This window comes from Pyxicephalus adspersus, chromosome 4, assembly GCF_032062135.1.
Source record: "Pyxicephalus adspersus chromosome 4, UCB_Pads_2.0, whole genome shotgun sequence".
Taxonomy (NCBI): domain Eukaryota; kingdom Metazoa; phylum Chordata; class Amphibia; order Anura; family Pyxicephalidae; genus Pyxicephalus; species Pyxicephalus adspersus.
In genome coordinates this window covers 32,359,867-32,382,670 of record NC_092861.1, presented here as the reverse complement: position 1 = coordinate 32,382,670, position 22,804 = coordinate 32,359,867, and the positions used below count along the sequence as shown (strand labels likewise).

The window sequence follows — 22,804 nt, the reverse complement described above, 5'->3', positions numbered from 1 at the left end:
ATGCTTTGTACCAGAAACAAAATTTGAATGTTATTATATGAGAAAATGGTACAATAAAACATGTTTTAAAGCTACTACTGATCAATCTAAAAAAAGTTTTCAGTTTTTATAAATACATGTTGCTAAATTAAAAAATAAAACAAAGGTATTTCTGAATACATTTTCCCAAACAAGGTAATTATTGTAAAAGGATAATGTGATTGAAAAGCATACATGAGCAGTAACCCACAGTAGGTATCCAATCACCCTTCCGTTGAAATTCACTTACTACTAAATTTAAAAAAGCTGACTTCTGATTGGTCCTTGCACATCGTTATTAAATAAGTACAAATCACTAAACACTGCTATAGGAGTTATCATTTGCAATGTACCATAATCTTGGTATGATTATGTGAAATTCAAGTTTCTAAGTATCTACCATACCAAAAACATCTAATACTAGAATAAATGAGAGAAGAAGGCATGGAAAACAACCAAATTCCCCTTATTCACATCCTTGCAGCTCAAAAAGGCTGGAGGAGACAGACTGCACATGTACTAGATGGGAAAGCGAGAGATTTCCAGTACTTGAGTCTTTTTAAAGTGAAAGTACACCCACGCATCCTAAGCGAGGGGCTTAGTAGAAATAACAGAACATATTGTGTGCCGTGCTGCCCACATGCCACACACAGCGTTTGCCACAATGCAGCTCACATCTGCCCTAAAGTGACATCATCTGTTCCAAGAATACTTTCTGCTCCTCTACTGCCAGCCAAATCTCATGTCTCACATCCAGTACATATCCTGGTGCCTGAAAGAATACATTCTAACTTGTAAGTAAATTGAAGTAATGCAGACTGTGTGGGGATTCGTAAAATCCTGGGCCACATGGGCACTTACATACCCAGCCATGACTGCTAGAGGGGAATGCCGATTGGCCCTGTAGTGCTGCTGTCCCTCCAGTATAATATTATGCAGTAATTTCCACTGTTACAGGCTGAGAAGAACATGGCATAGATGATTATTTATTGCCTTGTTACCTTAAGCAACGTACACACGTTCAATGGTTTTCGCCTGATAATCGACTCAGGGCTCATATCTGGCGTGTGTACGGCACCCTTCGTCCATCGTCTGAACGACTATCCTGGCAGATCCACGGACGATGGACGACAAACGATCTTAATGCAAGGGGAGGGGGAGAGCGCACAGCAGGGTGCCGCTCCGTCATTCTCCCCCTCCCCTCTCCATAGAGCAGAATGGTCTTGTATGTACAGCACTTGTTCATGCATCGTGCAGTACTTAGTCGTTGGAAAAGATTGTGAAAGATCCTTTCCAACAACAATAATTGCACATGTGTATGCAGCTTAAGATTTCTGAAAACATTTTAGACACTGGAGTTCTAATTTACCAAGGTCAGCTCATATTAATTTTTAGAAAAAGCAACTATATGTATGTGTTCATTAAGGTTACAGTTTTTATATATAGGTAATAAATGTGTTTATGAAATACAATAAACTAATAGTCATCAAAGTGCAAACAAACCCTAGAACTAATTCTGACACCTCACCCTAAAGTGAAAACCTAGTCCTATACCTAAAACTAACCCCAATATTACCTTAAAATGTCCAGTACATTTACATTACTCCTTGATAAAAAAAAATGTGTTATCCCTTCACTAAATACTGTGATAACTAATACCAGCAGCAACATTAATATCACAGCAATATATTGTCACCATACAAAATAATTCGGGCCATATCCAAAGCAAATAATATATTTACAGCATCATAGTAATATAAATAACTTAAACGCAGACCAACAACACAGAACACAGTAATACCCTTTGCTTTTTTGGAAAATAATTGGCAGCTACAGGTATATAAATACATTTAAATGTCATTAAACTACCTCCATCACTAGTGGCATAGGATATCACTGGGTGGCACAACTATGGCACCTCCATCAATAGTGACATATAATACATTTAGGAGGCCCAATTATGGCCCCTGGAAACTAGTGGTTACAGCACCATGAAATCTAATATTAATATAAAAAATATATACCAAAATAATTATTTACCAAGATCTCCAATCTGAAGGAGGATCTGATTTTTTCAATTTGAAAGGGTACTGATTGTGCAAATCTGGCTATGTGGGCCTCTATAGTGGAGTACCCTGATACCCTAGTATCCTAGGCAGTGTTTAAGCCAGAAATTATTTAAAGCTGGGTGGTAAGAATTAGTAGGCGGGTGGCAGTCCCTGTATTCAAAATATTCACCCTTCTAGTAAATGTATGAACCACAACCATAAGATGAACATAAAGTCAAGAACACCTTGTGCTCCAGTTATTCAATGAAACATTTGAAACTGAAGGAAGCAAAATATGTGATTTTAGTGCATTTCAAGTGCAGACTCAGTGTACTAGTCTACAATAAGATGGATTACCTTTGTATCACAGTGAAAACTCATTTCTCCACAACATATGCTGACACTGCAACTTATTACTAAGCAGTTTTATTGCTTTGTATTGTTTCTAGCATTCTCAATTTACTAAGCTGCCATGACCTACGGGAACATATCGTTGTGGCAACACAGCTCAGTATCATCTGATTAAATTCACCAGGTGAAATGTTTAATGCTGAGACCACCACAACAGTTATTTCAGAGCTTGCAGATCACACATCACATTGATCAAATAAATACCTAAAGATTAATGCAAGCCATGAAAAAAAAGACCTTTAAATCAGAGTTGTCCCCCAATAATTCATTTTTGAAACTAGATGTGCTCTGCCCTCTGGGAGGAATGATGGCTAACATCATTCAATCCACTTCCTAGGAGCCCAGGCCGTCACAGACCTGCCCCACATCATCGCACAGACTGGACTCTGATAGACTATCATGGGAGAACCTGGGTAATACCTCAAACCTGAGATGGATTTCCTAAAAATCATTTTCTATTAGTTGGTAAATGTTTTCAATCTTGGACCAGATCTATTCCAGGTTTGCCATGTCATCCAGGTTCTCCATTATTGTCTATGGTGGACCTTTAATAAATCAGGCTCTCTAAGTCCAGACTGTACAATTAAGTGGAGGGTTACAGTTTTAGACAGCACCTAAACATCACTTCTAAATATGAATTTTTGAAAGTTCACTTCCTTTTTTTTACAAGAAGTGAGGGAAAATCTTCCCAGTAAGGACACAGATAAATAAAACAAGACCGATCTATACACTTTATTTTAAAAAAGTAAAATGTAAAATTCTTGGAAACGAGGGATGATTTCATGTTTATCCTATTACTCTTTTTCACCATGTACTTAGTATGAGTGGCTCAGGTTTGCTGTATTGCTTTCATCGCTCAAAGGCCAGAAAATGTTTCTGACGCACAGCTCCCCTTTCTGCATCTACTGCCATAATGCTTCATATAGGTGGATCTGAACGTAGGTATATGACTCAGAGAAAACAAATACAAACCAAATGCCATAACTCTGAATTCCTTTTACTTTATAAAGGACTGTTGGTGTATACAAGACGAGGAGGCTCAGACTGCCCATCCATTAGCTCCGGCATTTGGTGGTGTCTGAGAGTCCTTGCACATGTTCAGCCTTACCTGTCTTTGCGTAACTAAGTGTAACTCCGACCATTTATTGAATGAAGCTCCAGAGACAAGGAACAAAAATGGGATCACTTTGACATACCTTTGATGCTGTCAAAGGGACATCCCCACTATAATATATATGCAGTATGTGGTTCCTAAAAGCAACAAGTCAATTCTAGCCATTCCATTGGAAATGGAAGAACTGCATCGCAACCACTGCAGTGGTGTTAGCTGCTCCTGAGTGCATAGTAATAGTTTCCTAATTTTTAATCTTTATCTCACTAACCAAAACATTTAATTAAAGATAAATAATTTTAAAATGTTATTATTAATTCTTGAACATAAAATACTTGGAGAAGGAATACATTTCTTTTCAGCAATGTCCAGAATAAAAAATTACATTCTGAACAGTAAGTATTAAATAAAGGGAGTTTTCTGGGATCTCTCTTCTTGATCTTGCACAGGCCAACATCTCTTTATTACTCAGAGTGTCTGTCACTGCCATCCTGTAATTGCCTTTAGTTTAGCAAATATTCAGCACACATCACCAGCTCTCCACACCAGCGTCTACACTCAGTCAAGCAGAACAGCAGCTCTATCACCCATGACAGTTATTGACAGGAGCTTTGATTGGACTCTGCACTCTGAATATTTAGAAACAATATACTAATCATCAAACACCCATCCAATCATAAACCCCCACAGATATTATACAGAAGCAGAAGTGTAGTGTTCTATCACCGGCATTCCATCACTTTGGCTGGTTATACACCCTGAAATATGAAGATTCCATCCAAACATGTATCAACACATAGTTCTCTTCTAACTGACATCAAGATTGATCATTCCATGACAAGCTGATTTTATCGAACTACGAAGGAACAGCTCCAAAACATTCTATTCTTGTAACAAATATTGACAGGGATTAACACAAATGCATACCCTGTGCACATAGAAAGCAAAGTAGTCCTCACAGATCTCCACAGTCTCCCAAGAAATAAAATAATTAGATAAAAAATTTCAGATTTGGATGATGGAATTAGGTATATAATATATGTCAAAATTGAATAAAATATAATTATTGTAATTCCAACTAAGATTAAACTTAAAAACAGACAATTCTATATAAAAATATATTATTTATACTTATTTGTTGTGATTTTATCAGTATACACAGTGATTGTTTTTTTACATTTGGTATATCCTCCTGACCACACCACCCCATCCCCTTTGTGAAAATATGAAGCTTGTAAGTTTAAAATACACAGTGTTAGGATTAGTCTTAGACAACTGGAACTGCTACAAGAACAAGGCATTGCCCAGTATTACCAGCTTGGAAAATCTAATGACTTCCCACGTCCTGCCTCGACTGGTCGGAACTTGTGCCTTGGGTTTTAGGAGTTTATGGGAACTATAAAGGATCAGATGTTGCGAGTAGATAAATTAAGAGAACAAGTATGCACAGCTAATTTGTGAAACTAATTAAATATTATCACAAAACAGCCACTCTCACAAATGTGCCTTTCTCTCAGAGCCCAAAAAAACCTTGGCAATTCAAATGGTTAACATGTCAATAAAAGGGTAATTGCCAATCCGAAAAAAAAAAAAAAAATTTGTCTTGTGATAGAGTCATGGAGCCTACCAATGGCAAAATACATAGGACACTATCCAGAAGATCCACAACAAAAGCTGGAGATTGCTGGATCAAGAAACAAACTGGTTTACCCAATATGTCCGGCTTAGATGAGAATAGCATTTAGCAAAGTTCTCCAAAGTAATTTTAAAACCCTACCTTAGGTCACAAAGAATAATTAAATACAGCACAGACTGAGAATCATTTGAAAACACTTTACCTTAGCGCAGACAGGATTAGTTTTACTAAGTGTGAATGTGTCATTAGTATTTGATTTGTTCTAGGTTTGGCTTGTTAAACGTGGCATTTCCTTCTGGCACAGTCTATGGCAGGCCTCTGTACTGCCAAACTGATGGTATGACTGTGCATTTCCATTATATCCAGTGACCGCAGCAGAAAGATGAGTCATGGCTCAGATCGATGCTTCAGCCACTATTTAATAGCATAAAGCCTGCACCCAGCCCACAAGGGGTCAATGCTTGGCCTATGGCTTAGAACTAATTAAAGTAGCTTAACAAAGTGGTGGGGCCATTTAACTCTTCTACATTATTGTATCAAAATAATCAATTTCAAGCAATGCCAGGATGAATATAAGCAACCACACGCACACATTTGGAATTCCATGGGTGTCTGTGCATGATCTGCTTTTCAAATTACTTCCAAGAGTACATGATAGTAGAGAAGTATTCTTGAGATGGATACACACTTTTCAGTGTTAAAAGTGATAGTTTTCAGTGTAATTAATCTTTTCTTTTCCACCATAAAAAAGCTAATATTACTTCAACTGTTTGTTTCGAACCAATATATCAGCCAAGGAAAGAAGAACAGTTGATGTCACTGCAGATCCAATAATGGCTGACCACCTTTAAAATGAACCAGTACATCCAGTGCAAAGCAATATGTTCACTTTAATGTCAGTTTCTTCAACAACCTATACTGATTTGAACCTTGCACCCTTGGCACTCAATCTATTCGCATTAGTGATAAAAAGAAACCCATGTATGTTTTAGCTTGGACTGCACACAAGCAGTGATCTCTGTCTCCAATATCTCCAAATCCACAGCTCTGTTCAGGCTCCTATGTGATGTTGATTAGAGCAGTGTCCAGTGTGGAGTGTAGTTGTAAAATAAACCCAGTCTGAATATCCAATGTGCTGGCAACAAAGGGATTTTGTACTCTTGCTGATGCATTATGATGTTAAAAAATGTATATCAATGTTTATACAGCCTGACTGCTTTACAGTTCCCAGTTAAAAGAGTTGGGCTTTTAAGTTGAAATGGAACAAAGAGGTGAAAATTTTACTTATCTCTCCTTCATACATGTAAGTGATGAGTATTACTCTCTACTTGTTGGGGGTGAACAATGTGGCAGGGTAGTTGGGGAACAGTGAGTATGTCTAACTGGTAACATGAATACTAACTTTTTTCAACTAACTTTAATACTTTCTAAATCACTAATCCAAAACAAGTGTGCAGATTGTACTATTATGCTATAGTAGACTTTAATAATACAGTGCCTAGAGTATGTCAAACAGATAGTACACATGATTTGACCACAGTAAATATGGCATTCCATATGATCATATTTTTATTAAAAATTCTCAGTGAATGTAGAAAAGATGGGAAAAAACTAGAACTATACTCGACTTTAACTGGTAATTGTAAATGATCAGAAGAAGAATCCATTCTACTGCACACAATAGATAAGAAGGAGGGAGCTCTACAATACTATGAATACCATGTATGAGAATTCCCAGCATCCACAATGAAAGTAATTCTTAACAGAATTCAGAAAACATCTGTATTTGAAAGATTGTAGTTTGGGGCACACTTAACGCCAGACACTGGAGGTATAAACACCGTTCTGATTCAGCTCAAAATGAAATTCTAAAAAGACACTAAGGGAGCTCGTATTCAGAGATAAAACTGTGCTCAGCATTCTGCTTTAAAACGAGCTACAAAGCTATCTGCCATCTGCAAAATCAAAGAAACAACTAAAGAAGAAGCAGGATCCATGGGCTCTGGTGGACCTGAAAGACCAGTGGATGCTGTATCTCAGTGGTACAGCCAAAACTTGTTTTCTTTGGTTGTGGAGCGAGTGGGGAGGTGTAAGAAAGCCTAGATGGAGGTTCAAACTTTTTGTTCCACTAAAGTCAAAACTAAAAAGTAATTTTAACTTCTGATGAAGCGAGTGTGCAGAATAAATATTAACTGTAAAGCCAAACATCTTGTGGGAAGTGCAGGATTACAAGGCTCTAGCTGAGGATCTAAACCTAAAACCAGAACAGGGAGAATTCTCAATGTAATCATGCTGATTAGTGGAAAATATACTGTAAGTATCACATTTGGAATGAACCTGTTCAAAAAACTATTGTGTAGCGATGCTTGGCTATACAACTACAAGACCTGTCATGTTTTTAAGTTTCCTAGTAATAGATTGAGGACCTCCATTTTCTCATCAACTGTTTTGTATGATTATAATCATGCCTCATCATGCTCACATATGGGGTTTGGTTTATTAAAGCTCTCCAAAACTAGAGAAGATAGACCCTCATGGGTGAACCAGGCTGACCCAGCAAAACTAGCATGGATTTGGTCCAAGATTTAAAGCATTTGTCAACTAAGAGAAAATGTTTTTTAAGAAATCCATTCCAGTTTGTTGGATCACCCAGGTTCATCCATGATAGTCTATCTTGAAGAGTTTTAATAAATCAGTTCCATGGTTTCCACTGGAATGTAGAGATGCTGGGAAATATAGTCTGATTTCAAGTTCTTTCTACTATGGGTATCACTTAGTAGCATCCAAAACAGATACATTTAGAGCTAGGAGGAAACAAGCTGTAGTGCAGTGTGAAGCATATTTGGCCCATAAAACAAGTGTTTTCCAAGTCACATGCCTATATGTTAGCATAACATTTAGGTGAGACTAAGTTTGATGGTGGGGACCCACATTAGCATGGTATTGCTGTTTTCACAGGTTTGCAATTGCTGACAATCCAGGTGACATCTCATACACGTATGCTATCATTTAGTGCTTATGCATTGTCATGCAAATGCCATTTAGGTCATCCAACATCATTAATATGACATGGAGGTCAATATTTTAAGGGAGGATTTTTTATTTTTTGAAAAAGTAAAAAACATAAAGTTTCTTCCTATACTCCTTCTTGTATATCTTCCATTCAGCTATCGGTGCTTGTCTTATTCCCCCTGAAAGCCTTCCAAGAAGAGCAAAGTAGCTGTGCTGCATATCGTGAAGTTTATGTTCCAAGTAAAACTTTAATATAAATGCTGCAATCAACATTGGTTTATATCAAAGAGTCTTTGAATGCATATGCACCTCTATGACTAAGCTCCGGGGGGGACGAATCACATCAGAGAAATTGAGAATAAGATGTTTGCTGTTTGTGTGACTCTGATATAACTCAATGTTTAATGTACAGCGCTGCGTAATATGTTGGCGCTATATAAATCCTGTTTAATAATAATAATAATAATAATGTTTATACTGCAGCATTTGTATGAAAGTTTTACTTGGAACATATACTTTATAGTGGATGCAAGCTACTTTGCTCTTCCGAGATTATATCCATTATCACCTCCATGCAGTGTGACATCACAAATGACATATAAATCCAATAAAAAACACAGTGTGGTAGATGAGAGCGGTTTCAGCATAAAAAGCCACCAGGACCTATAGGAGCTGCTCAGTTCTGGCACTTAAAAATGGCGCTTGGACTTGAGTGTGGCAAACACAAATCTATACTCAGAAAACAAAAAAAGCAGAAAAATTAAAAATATTTTTTTTGCAATTTTCACTATCATGAGATAATAAATCCCATAGAGTTCCATCATTCTGGCCCAACCAATTAAGGTGACTGACGATATCAAACCTAGTAGAAAAATATGAAAGTGATGGAAGATCACAACAATCACCATAATATGCAATTCTGGGCAAAGTGAATGGCTACTTAATGAATAAAGTGAAGTTATGATCACTATGATCACCAGGTCATGCACACTAATGCCTAAAAACCACCTCCAGTGAGTCCTTTTCTTTTTTAGTTTTGGTAGAGCATGAAAGTGTTAAACCCTCTGTCAGCGCTTTAATGCTGTCCATGTCCTTATTGCATAGATTTTTGCGCTCAGTGAAAGTTAAGTAAAATCTGCTAAAATGAGTCACAAACAGAAAAAACCCCAACAGAATCTAATAATTCCATCTAACAATATGTATTATATATTTATAAAGTGACAATTCCACTGATTGTCACTTAATAATTCGCCAGGAAGGGTTTGAAACTGAAGAATGCCATAGACCACAATGGAGAGTTTGTTACAACATCCTGATCACCATTCTGCCTTAATTGTCACTTTCCAAAAATGGCGATCATAGCTGCAATGTAAGCCTATGGCTGGTAGTGACCAGCTTTAACTTTGGCATTTGCAGCTAAAAGAATACTTATGCTATGCAATTATTAGGTTATGCTATGGCAATTATTCACTAACTGCCACCATTGGAAAAACAGCCTTTTTATCAAAATTGGTAAAATCAGAAAAAAAGTGAACAAAGAATTTGAGATCTGTTATCTGTGCGTTGAATCACTGCGATCCGGTAAAACTTTAATATTTTTGTGATCTCTTCCTCCACTGCAAAAGACAATATGCTGAAAAGAAGTACACACAGCTCCACATTGTTCTAATTCTTCCCATGTATCAATGTTGGAAGCATGAGCATATCATGTACCAGAATCATTTCTTTATTTCACAAAATGATATTGTGTTCCCTGATTCTTTGTGTTAATATTATATAATCAGTATATACAAAAAATGCTTATATGAGTTTTTGTTTCATTACCATCCCCATATAAAAGAATGTAAAATTCATAAATATTTTATAACACCAGTCATGCGTATATATGTCCCTAAATTATAGCAGGTCTAATCGTGGTTCTCCTGCTGTGAAGATATTGCAAACACATGACCGGGATGAACAATTTCACTGCATTATTGGTAAGCTGTACATGAGTTTAAATTCATTACATTTATGTTTTAGATGAATGTAGCTTTCAAAATAATACACAGTGAGCCAAATGCAGAGCTGAACGTCAGATATTGAGTCACATGATCACCAAAGATGGATATCGATTAAAGGTCACCAGGAAGCAGCACTACCCAGAGTCCTCATGGGGATCGGAAGTCGTGAAATAAAATTAGTGGAGATAACAAACACTTATGATCACATCCACATGGACATCATCTAGACATGTGACTGTGCACAAACGTGTTATATAGTGCGGTACAGTATCCCATACTGAGGGAATGGTTTCTTATATTTCTTTATTGCATATAAAAGGGTAGACGTGTAACATTTCTGATGCACATTAGCCATAACAGTGTAGATAAAACAGATTTAGCACTGATGGCTTGCTGAGATATTGTGCTAATCATTTGATGTATGTAATGGCTTTGATTCCAGGCAAAGCAATATGATACTGAGTACCTAAATAATAAGCTGCCTTATGAACATGCAGCTGTCAGTTTCTAATTGAACAACCGTCTTTGCTTAAAGGAATTTCCCAGCTAAAAATGTTTTAATCATTCTAATGAGTTTATTGAAGCGTGAAGATTTTATATGTTTTGAACTTTAGGGAATGCTTCTTCCCTACTGAAACACTCATGGCCATGGGCCGCTGGAAACGGAACCAGTTGTCTGCTTGGTGAGCAGCCGGAGAGCATGCCTTCTGCATGACAAAGCAGAGGACTAAAGATATGTACACACAGGCTCAACCCACAGTACAATGTGGTCATTTTTAGAACTTTTTATTAGTTTTGTAGGATATATTATTGGTTTTCTTAGGTATGCAACAGTTTTTTTTCAACCTAATACGATGACCCAATGCTATTCCAAACCTTGTTTCATCCATACTGCTAACATGCAGAAGCAGAATGTACCTGACTCGGTTAACTTCTCTTCCACAGCACATGCAAAAGTTTGCATTCCCAACACACACATGGTAGTGTCCATTTAGGTTTAGTTGTAAAAAGGCAGCCAACAATCTCTATAGTCAGTAAAAATGAAACACATAACTTACTAAAAAAAATAATGGGTCACTCTAACACAGGGGTGGGCAAACTTTTTCAGTCAGGGCACACAATCTGAAATAAATTTTGACAGAGGGGCCGGGCCGATGGGAGAGTAGGTGGGGTTATGCCATCATGACACCACTGAACGTGAGCCTGCAACGTGAGTAACACACCTCACCCATTTCCCCATGGCAGGCTAAGATCCGGGGGACATGTTCCGTGGCTCTGGCCTGTGCACCAGAGCCGCGGACCATCTAAAGGGCCAGAGAAACATTCCTATTGGGCCGTATACGTATCCCTATTGGGCCATAGTTTGCCCGCTCTGACATCAGAAACCTTATTCACTAAGATAACAGCCCAGTATACGTATAGTTTAGTAAAAAGGCAGCCAACAATCTCTATAGTCAGTAAAAATGAAACACATAACTTACTAAAAAAAATAATGGGTCACTCTAACACAGGGGTGGGCAAACTTTTTTAGTCAGGGGCCACAATCTGAAATAAATTTTGACAGAGGGGCCGGGCCGATGGGAGAGTAGGTGGGGTTATGCCATCATGACACCACTGAACGTGAGCCTGCAACGCGAGTAACACACCTCACCCACTTCCCCATGGCAAGCTAAGATCCGGGGGACATGTTCTGTGGCTCTGGCCTGTGCACCAGAGCCGCGGACCATCCAAAGAGCCAGAGAAACATTCCTATTGGGCCGTATACGTATCCCTATTGGGCCATAGTTTGCCCGCTCTAACATCAGAAACCTTATTCACTAAGATAACAGCCCAGTATACGTATAGTTTAGCCGAGACCAATGATAAGTGAAATTTGCAGTCTTATGGCTGTATTGGGGAGCTCTATACTTAGACTTTGCACATTAACCTTGACTATGCTAATTTGCAATATTTAAAACAAACAGCAACAGAGGTTTGGGTGCTACTGTATATATGATCCGCCATATGTCCAGGCAGAATTAAGAGCCATCTCCTACACAATCATTAGTTTACTACCTCTGTCTGATTCTGCTTTGGCTTATGGGGACACAGTTAAAATTTTCTTTATTTGCCCTAGCAAAAAAGTGGCCTCACATAAAGTTATATACCAGCCATTCTCAACCAGAACTATCTAGGGGTTCCTCAAACAATGGCTGATTGACCTAAAATTGGATTTTGCTGCATGGTCCAATGCCACTTGGTAGAGCCAGCTGCATGACCCTAATGATGTTTTTAGTTGTGCATAAAGGTGGTATTCCAGCTACCAGGGGTATTCTTTCCAATGGCCACCAATTTCAGAGGCTTTCTTCCCACTGACCCCCAATAACTGGTTTTATCAGGGTTTTCCTGAGACCTGAATATTTTTTAGAGTTCCTTGGGAGGAAAAATAGGTTATTAAAAGCTGGTATATAACTTACCACTAACCACTTAAAATTTTAAATTGGCAATAAGCGTACATGCAAATTATGTACCTGCAACTAAATATAAAAAGCGTGTTTACATGGTCTATTTAATTCATCTGAGGAACTTTGACTGTAAAATTGAATTTGCTGCCAGACAAAATAATCAAATTACAAAAATTGTCCAATTAAAACGAACAGCCTCTGGCCCCCAGTCCCCAATCATAAGAGAGAGCGAGTAACAAAAAGGTCTTCAAAATTAGAAATTAACATTTCTTTTTTTACTGGACGGTTACATGAATGAAAAGGGAGGTCTGCAGCACAAAAGACGGGAATTGTAAGTTGCTAAAGTTTTAGCATGGATAAAATTCCTCTTACATAGGATATACTGGATAGACATACTGTATATAGTACATCAGACACTGGCTGTATATATTTAATAAAATAGGATGTCTCAAAGCTTTAAATAAAACAGTAGACCCTTTGTTTCAAATATCCAAATAAGATAAAAGGCTTTGCTTCTTTTCCCAACTGTAAAGTTATCCATATAGATAGTTCATGTTCTCAGAAGCTCCAGGATCACACGTGTCTATAGCAGGCTCTATGATTTGGAGTACAAAGAGACGCTCCTTGAACAGCTGGTAGAGAGATGAGTTTAATAAACAGCGAATGGAAAGCTTTGTGAAATGATGACAGCAGCTAATGAAAGTGACACCAGGCTGAGGGCCTCCTCCTTGTTGAGAGCCCTGCTGCTAAAGTGCTCAGAGAGCTACTCTGGAGAGCTGGCTAATGAACGTTATCTTATTAGGCTCTCATCTATCACTGTAATTTTATCGATTCATTGCCTGAGCTATTTATTGTTTCCACACCTGCAGTGATGGGACATCATTTTATTACAGGCTTTGCTCGCAGAGCTGTGCTCATCAAGGCCATATCGATCGTCCTACATTGTGTTTTATCATCAAGCCTATATGGATATATGGATGATTTTTATTAGTATTCATATTCAGTATGCAAGTGTGTCACTATCCATGATACACAAAAATAATAAAACAGACCCAGTGTATAAATAAAAAAAATATAAGGGTCAGGAATACTGATACTATACATTCAGCATCCAAATTAACGCTCTACAAAAATAATAACTGGAATTTGATTGGTACAGTGGTAATTGTGTCATATTCACAGCCTGATAGCTTTAGACTAGTGGTTGCAAATTGATATCATATTTAGTATATATAATGCTACAAAAGACTGAAAAAGAATAAAATGTTCAGAGGTTGTGAAAATTCCACAGGTGTGGTGAAATGCTATAAGAGATAGCCTGAGACTGAATGTTATATGAGAATGTAACATGTCCTAGATATCACTGCTATTACAGCCCCTTTACAAATCACAGCACTAGGAAACAACAGGTGATGTGTGGCCCTCAAGCCACGTGCTCCAGGACCCTATCTGTGTTGGCATAGGAATTATTGATGACCATAGTTTATCAATTGTATATTTATGGGTAAGGGGTTGTTTAAAATAAAATCCCAACCTTTTTTTTTTTACAAGGGAGGAACCTTTTAAAAAAGTTCATGCTTCACCTGAGATTATTAATAGATCAACAGTACATGGTTCATTAATATATTAAGGGAACTATAGCAATAATATCAACACTTAAAACATACATACAATTAGGCTTTTATTGCGAAGCCTCTGGTTGTTATTTCTGAACAAGTAAGTACTCAGATCTATGGGAAGAAATTGGTGTTCAGCAGCAAGAACAACTTTCCCTTATTTTCAATGGCAATAATTTCCCCTAAATTCTATGTAACTAACCCAAGGGTACAAATCTTGTTCACTTGTCCTGTACTGCCGTTCTCCTAGAATAGTCAGATGCTGAAACCTTAAAAACATCAATTTGATGCATTGGTATCCAGTATCTTAAAGCATAGTTGGATGGATATAATTATGTCAGAATAAATATTATATGTCAAAATGGTGGTGTTGGTACCCCTAGGAAACCCCTTACAGAATTCCAGTTGAGAACCCTTTGGTTTGGCCAGTGAGGGTCAGCCAGCACACTTATCTCTATCATCTCTGTTCTTTTCTTATCATTATGAACATTTGCAGATTGGCTAGTGACATTTACATTTCTTCACAGAAGTTGAGTGAAGGGATCTAAGTTTCACCAGTTTCAGGAATTTACAGTCATTAAATTTAACAAAAACAAATTTAGTTTAGAAAAAGCTATAATAATTAATTGAATACATTGTTATTTATTTCAACTTGGACTTTGCCTTTTCCCGAACTGTCATGGGGGAGAGAAAGGGGTGTTAGTTTTTATAGTCTATTTATAAAGCAGTGAATTCACTGAAACATCATCCAGGTCCAGGTAATGTTTCAGCGAATGTCAGGATAACTGCTTTATGAATAGACCCCCAGGTGTTTTTATCATTGCCTCTGGAGCCAAACATCTTATTTATTACAATGAAAGATAATTAGGCTTAAAGGCATCATTTTTTGTCATTGTTTAATTGATTTGAACATAGATGTCAATGTTATTTGGGGGGTTTTCTCACATAGGGTGGTCACTGACTCCGGTTGTCCTTTGTGCGGCCATAACTGCACTGGAAGTGAGAGAAAATCTGCTAGACAGAAATAATTGTACACATCAATAAAAACCTGATAGAGATTTTAACTCCTCACTATTCTAGTCAAAATGTACCAGATGTTGGCTGGAGTTTGCCTTTAAGGGTGGAGGCACAGAACAACTATTTCCCCTATGTTACACTATATGTATAGTCTGAACATCTGAACCATGCAAAGTCAAATCTACTATGCAAATCAACTTTTATTAAACACATGTGATTGCCAAGCTGTGATCTCTAAGCCTGGGGTTTATCTTGTTTTAAAGTGGTGAGATTAAGTTGACAAAACCTTAAATGATGAAGTTCAGTCCAACTGAAAGGCTGGACTAAATATACCAGATTAACACTTTCATCCACAAGGTCCCTAATTCTTGCCTTACCATAGCAAAGCTCAGACAGATTCTTTAGATTCATGTAGTGGCCCTAGACACTATAAATAAGCAATACTGAGGAAGAAATACATACCTCATGTATACATACCTGTATAATTTATTGTACAAAATATAGTCAGTAACACAATATGAACCAATCTTTGAGTCATTTATCTTCCATGGTAACTAATCTCATTTACTACATCTAAGCATATATTAATCCACCTTCTTCCTACTCATTATTTTACTTTGCTAAAGCCATGGTTGTGTGTCACTTTCTTTGTTTACATCAGATAGAAACAATGCTGTCCAGGGATTTGGGTAAGTAAACCTTCCTTCTTACTAGGTCAGAAAAAACACCATCCAGGATGGGTCGGGGTGAGTGGTGAATTTTATGCCTGGAGATGGACTTTTTATGGCAATGTATGCTGTTCATAGCCAAAAGATAAGCCTAAAAGGGTACACGTTTTTTATGGTCAATAATATTGGCCTGACAACCACAAAAAATCTAGAAAAGTAGTCACTGATCCCAGCATTGTTTAGGCTTTCATACTATATGACATCACAAGAATAGGTCAGGTCCTGTGGTCCTAAAGCCACGATGTAATTTAGATATTTCCTGTTGACTGATAAACAAACCTTCAACCTCCCAGGCTTGTGGATGGCACACAACATATGGGTATATCTTGTTGTTGCCATATCCCTTTTTTCCTTGATATTATTCAGGTATAAATTGTGACTTCTTAGCATGGATACCAATGCAGATGTCTTTCCAGTCAGCAGCCAGAACCACATTGAGTTTACTCCACAAATCAGCACCCAAACTTCCTAAACTCAGAACCAGCAAGAACACACCCTGTGTTAACAATACCATCGCCTGCTCCCAACAATCTACCTTTCTTATCTCCTACACCCCAACCTATACCTTTCACCGTCTGATCACAGGACTTTCCACCCAGCAGCTGTAACCCTTCAGCCCTCTTCATATCCTAAAACCCTATATCTTACATAGTCTACATGTTCTACCCTATATAGTGCTACAAGCACTGTAACATTCCCAATATGTTCTCACCCATTACCACTGCTTTTACACTTCTCATCACTATTTTTACAACCATCCTCCTCTAAAGTCTGACCTATTGCCCAAAGTATCTGTGTCACACCACTGATATTATGTCCAAATTTAAGTCCACATATCAATAGGTAATGTAATCATACATTACCCTAAACCCATTGCATTTACTCCCATATACACAGGCACATTTACTCCTTTTCTTCTAAATCATTTGCTAAAAAATAATAGTGATGCCCATAGGAAATGTAGAATACAAGACAGCCAGCTGTACAATATGAATGGCAAAACCATGTCTTCTTGGTGAATTGAAATGCATGATTTTCACATTTGACTGTAGTATGTTTATTGACTCTGTATAAGGACTAGTTTACTCTGTGCAGTTTAGGTTCCTAGGTTGATGCCACCAAGCAGCCACAGTCGCCATGTTCATTCAAACTGAGTGCTTGAGTGTCTTTGATGGGTAGATCATGCCCCCAACCTATATTTCTTTACTTGGGGTGACTACAGTTACCTGCGGTTAGAAAGCAATACCCACACTTCCACTTTATTGTCTATGTAAACTAGCCCTAATAGCTATTTCTTATTAGAAACTTTCTATCAGAAATGTGTAGAAGAAATAAATCTGTTTGCCTATTTCCTCTATCAGTTTGTAACTGAATACAAAGTTGCTGCTGCCTTTACCTGAAGCACTTACCAAGGGCGCTAAAACTCACCGGTGTGCTACAACCATTAGCAACTGCATTGAATAATATCCATCAGTATCTACTGAAGCTGAAGGTTTTGTAGCTGGCTCCAAAAGTGTCAAAAAGTAAATTGCTCAGTGCATAAACTACGAATTGCCTAAAAGTCAACAGCCAGCTGTACTGCAGCCATTGAATCATAGATAACAACTGTTGACAGCAAAAATATGGCTATAAATATATATATATATATATATATATATATATATATATATATATATATACAGATTGCACTGTCTATGTGTGCTGACAAATAGCACGTACCGGTATGTGGTAATGAGCAGAGTACTGTAATGTTAGCAGATATGCTCACCCATTTTTAGAGTCTGAATATTCGCCTCTATATTCCAGATAATTTCATCCATTCAGTATTTCACCACATTTCAACACATATACAGCCCTCCAGATCAAACAGGATAATTCATTCTCTCGATACAGAATGAGCTGTGACTCAGAACTAGTTTTGACGCTCTTTGTGTTTTAAATTAAAGACATAAATGAGAAAATGTGAAAAGTCCTAACAAAGCCAACTTGTGGGCTGGAGAGCGTGACCTGACAGCCATGTCAAATAGATTGCGGCTAATTCTTTATGAAGAAAGCAAGGGTCCTTGGCCAAAATGAGGGGCTCCATAGTTACATAAAAGAACAATGGCAAGGAAACAAGGGGGCCTTGTCTATGGATCATATAAATGAATGGACAAGAGCACAACTTGGAGCATACAAAGAAATCATTCACAAATCCCTCCCCGTGTACACATATCCTTCACTGTGTTTGTGGACTGGACGCCCAGGCTCAGCAAACCAGCCAGCTCCCTCCACACATTTCCTTCTTTATGGTCAAAGCCTTGATGCAAATCCTGAAAGCATTGGACTTGCAGCAAATTATATAAATAATTTCCATGATCACTGAAGCAAAAAAATAGAAAGATCAAGTCTAGTTACAGACCGGTTAGCTTAATATCACATTACAAGGGGTGCAGTGATCTACAATAGGCAATGCGAAATCTGCAGCAGCTTACAGTGGGCAGATTCATGATACGGATTGTTAAGGGTTAATGCACATCACAGTCCTTTGAGTTATTTCATAATGCTTTGAGTATCTATTGCTCAACATAAAAAGTATGATCCTTGAATGATGTTTTTATCAATAAAAGAAAGTGGGAGAAAACAAGGTACAGTTTATGTTTTGAAAAATGAAAAACAAGTTAAAGCAAGTGGTAGGAACATGAGTTCAAGATAAATCATACCTCTAATAAAATTACCACTAATCAGCATGCACAGCAGTATCAGAGATGCAATTTAGGATACAGATAGATCTCTCATCTATGGAGATCTAGATCCTCCTAGAACTGTCATGCTCATTGTATCTCTTCTAAAGAATTCTATAAAAAATGTTATTTCAGTGGACATGCCATTAAAAAAATAAATTTTCTATAGGGGAACAGTACATTTTTTATTGCAAAGAGAAATTTTGATATAAAGTAGTTATAGCCACAGTGAAGCGACTTGAGGACTTTAATGAAATTTGCAAGTAGGTTGGAGGCACTTCTACCTGAAACCAATCTGACTTTATCCAATACAATAATGGAACTGCACCTAAAGACTGGTGTTTCTGCATTCATCCTACAGTTTATACTCTATATGATCTGCCTCTGCACCCATGTAGGTACTCTCATTTGATTGCAGAATCTCTTCATGAACCAACCTGGCCTTTAAAACATGATATTTTTTATTTTATTATACATTTAATCTATGAAATGAAGCTAAAAATGACACCTCTGCCACTTTTTGGTAGCCCAATCTAAATCATATATACCCCTACCTATTTCCATACTGTCACCAGATCCCTGACAACCATCTTCATCATCGCAGTCTCCACTTCGATCTTCACCCTCCGACCTCCCTTCTCCTCCACTGCCCTCTGTGATGCGCCATCGTTCTGCCTTTATTCTTCTTTCACTGCCCATCTGAAACCATAGAAATAAATGTTGTAATAAAAACTGACTTCATATTTATCACAATCAATAACCAAACATATAAAATGATATCTAAATTATACAGTATATAAGTGAATGGCATATAACTTACTGATATGGCTAATAAACTGTAAGCTGCAAATTTAAAAAAAAATTTGTAGCAGCAATTACCTGAAAATGATTTCAAGTGTTTCTCTTTGCAGCAAAGGTTAGGAAAAACTCCTATAGAGTGTTAAGTGACAGATCTGAGTCTTCTGGGGCTGCTGATATCGCACTCTAGACTCTTTACTGGCAAAAACCATACACACAATACATTAAATGCACATATAATCCTATGGGATGAGTTTGATTGAAATATTCTGACAACATAAGTCTCCATAAGAAAGCCTAGCGTATAGGTATTTAGGTATTTAGTAATACAAATATGTGTAGAATAAATTCAAATGCAGTTTATAAGTAAAAAATTAAATAACACAAATTTGTAGTAAAACTCAAAGTTAAATATTAATAGGGGGGTGCATGGTGATCTTTTGCAGACAGAATTCAGTTGGACCAATGAACATCAAAAGTACTGCTATTGTAGATTCCCATTGACAGTCAAATAACAGGTGTTTTAATGGGTGGGAAAGCCACAGTATGTCGCACTGGGCTATGCCCACTAGATATTTAGAATGCATGGTCACCCCATCTTACTTTAGATAAACAGCTATGACCTACTATACATGGATGATAGAGAGTTGAGGCTAGATCAACCTAAATAAAATTACATATTTTAAGGCTGTCCTAGGTGGATATAAATGTAGAGATCAATACAAGGAGATATCTGCCTATCTTTGTGAGTGTGAGGACCCACTTTACCTTTTGTGCAAATTGTGGTAGTTATGCTATACCTTTTATTACATAAAAAGTAATTGCCATACAAAGGAAGCACTGGGAGAACCAGAAGCCTGACAACAAGGATACAATATGATAGTTGCATGAAATGCTTTTGGGAGATGTAGAAGTGAGTCAAGTTTCTTATCTTTGTATTTTGGGCTTTTGCTGTCTTCAGCCAGATTACTAAATGACCAACAGGTCTGCTATTGTTTAAAGGAGAACAGAACAGGTTGCCTCCCGCTCCTTCTTGTGTCATGAGTTCAGGCGTGCATACGTATTCATTTTCAATTTCGGCACTAGTTGGCCTCTTAATGGTTGAGGCCTGAATAACTCCACTAGTAAAATAAATTTAGTTGTACTAACCAGCGTTGCCCATGACTCTTCACCCCTTCTTGCTCTTGATCTATACCTGTGCACACTTCAGGTTACTCAGCAACAGTTCTTTTAAGTTTCAATTACATCAGTGATGGCCATCCACTGGCACTCATACCACTCCTGTACATATCTGCACTCATAGCAAGGAGTGCTTGGACTGGAGCAGTCATCTCATGCTCTCATCGAGCGCATGATAAAATGTACTTTATCCTGAAAAGCATCTCAGTGTTAAAATGTTAGTATTAACTATATCTTTTTATATTTCAGCTTTTTCATCATGCACCTATATTATGATCAATTGTACATGTCATTACCAGTAACAAAAAATATTGGGTTTACCTTGTAAAGTATTACAGTGTGAAACAAGATTTATTACTAAACTCCAGCTTGTGCCTTTTTATTCTAAGTAAGTTTTTCAAAAACAAGACAGATTTTTATAAGCCTAAAAGTGCTGGAGGACATGTGCTGAATGCTCACACATATGAGCTTTTCATCTGTTTTATACATTTTTAATGTTGGAAAACTGGTTGGAAAAAAAGAAGATAAAACCAGCTCCTACTGCACTGATCCCGGTTAGGTAGGAAGCAGGTGTATTGTCAAAATGTTTCCAGGGGCTGTACTTAGACACCAGGCCTGCCCTAGGCATAGGGGCGATTTCACACCAGACTCATTATCATGCATGGACAAGAGAAAATACATTGTTTTTCACAGGATATGTTCCCATCAATGTGTTGCACTGTAGTATGTTAGAAAAAATCCCCACACATAGCATTTTTGGTGTGAGACTACTGCACTTTAAAAGTACTAAAATAAAATCCATGATCTTTGGTGTAATTGAAACCTGAATGTCTATTCATATGGCTCTATCTAAACTGGCAGGATATACAGTATGAAAAAATTACCTTCATTTGCCCCATAAGCAGGTTGCGAAAAATATTTGTTAATAATACTAAGAAAAAAAACAGCTCAATTACTGAATTTTTATCACTGCAGAGCTATATTGGACAAACATAAGGACAGCTATCTTTGGTGTGATATTTTGGCAAATCTTGGATTTAGTTATAGCAATGTTGTGCATCTGGTTTCTGTCTGGTTTGATTACCATCCTTGTAATCAAATGTAATGTGAAAGTGAAGTAGGATAATACAGATAACAATAAAACCCTGAGTGAGATTCTAAACTTTCCCAAATATGCCACAAATTGGGTTTTGTTGCTTTCTGTGACAAACGTCCATTTGACATTAGGTCAGTAGTAAGAGCACATGGGGAATCGTCTAAACAATATTACACAGACAGCAATAAAACCTAAAAGAGGAAAACCTAAGGTTTCCTAACCTTTCCTGTATCTGAACTAATAAGAAAACTTTGGCCAATAATACCACTAGAAAACCATGTTCTCCTTTTCACAGAAACAGTTTAGCAGTATAGTTTCCTCTAAACAAGCATGGTTAACAAAATTGCAATTACAATGTAACCTATTGCTATCTAAAAGTTTTAGAAAAATTCCACTTGTTTTTAAACATGTTCACACAGATTGTTCTTGTTAAACAGACCACGTGACATCCTTGGGCCTTCTTCCCCTTCCACAATGGGCGTTCTACATTATGACATTAGTACAATTCTCAGCAGTATTATCCTGCCAGTTGGGATGGAACCATATGAATATTTAGGTTTTTGATTACACCAGTCGGAGAAATAAAAGTGGGCTGCATGACCCTGGTTGCCATTCATTGTAAATGATGATTAGAAGACAGAGCAGTGATTTTGCCACAAACAAAGCGCATATCCATATGAGTTATACTTTGAAATTGATTTTAAAAAGCTTATGTACTTTATTTATTTTTCAATTCAGACCCAGTTGCTTTCTCCAGATTAGGCAATTTCAGCAAAATTGTTCTTCTCAATCCTAAACATGGAAAGATGTTGCATTGCTTTTACTGATCACTAAAAAAGCTTTACTTGAAGGACAGATGAGGTTGAGTAAAAGGTATTGGCCCCAATACAGTCTTAGACTGCCGGAGTACTTTAAATGCTATAACAATGGAACCCCTTTGCTTTTTTTTACCATGTTTATGTGT

The 22,804-nt window shown here is 37.3% G+C and overlaps 1 protein-coding gene across 2 annotated transcripts in view; it reads right to left on the bottom strand.

Moving 5' to 3' along the window:
- The window catches only part of LOC140328275 (glypican-5-like), a 137,275-nt gene that overhangs the window by 6,784 nt on the left and 107,687 nt on the right, over nt 1-22,804 (bottom strand). For both annotated transcript variants that reach the window (XM_072407738.1, XM_072407739.1), the window contains one exon: nt 19,322-19,466. In XM_072407738.1, coding sequence (XP_072263839.1) covers nt 19,322-19,466 — 145 coding nt within the window. The remainder of the gene's footprint in view (nt 1-19,321; nt 19,467-22,804) is intronic.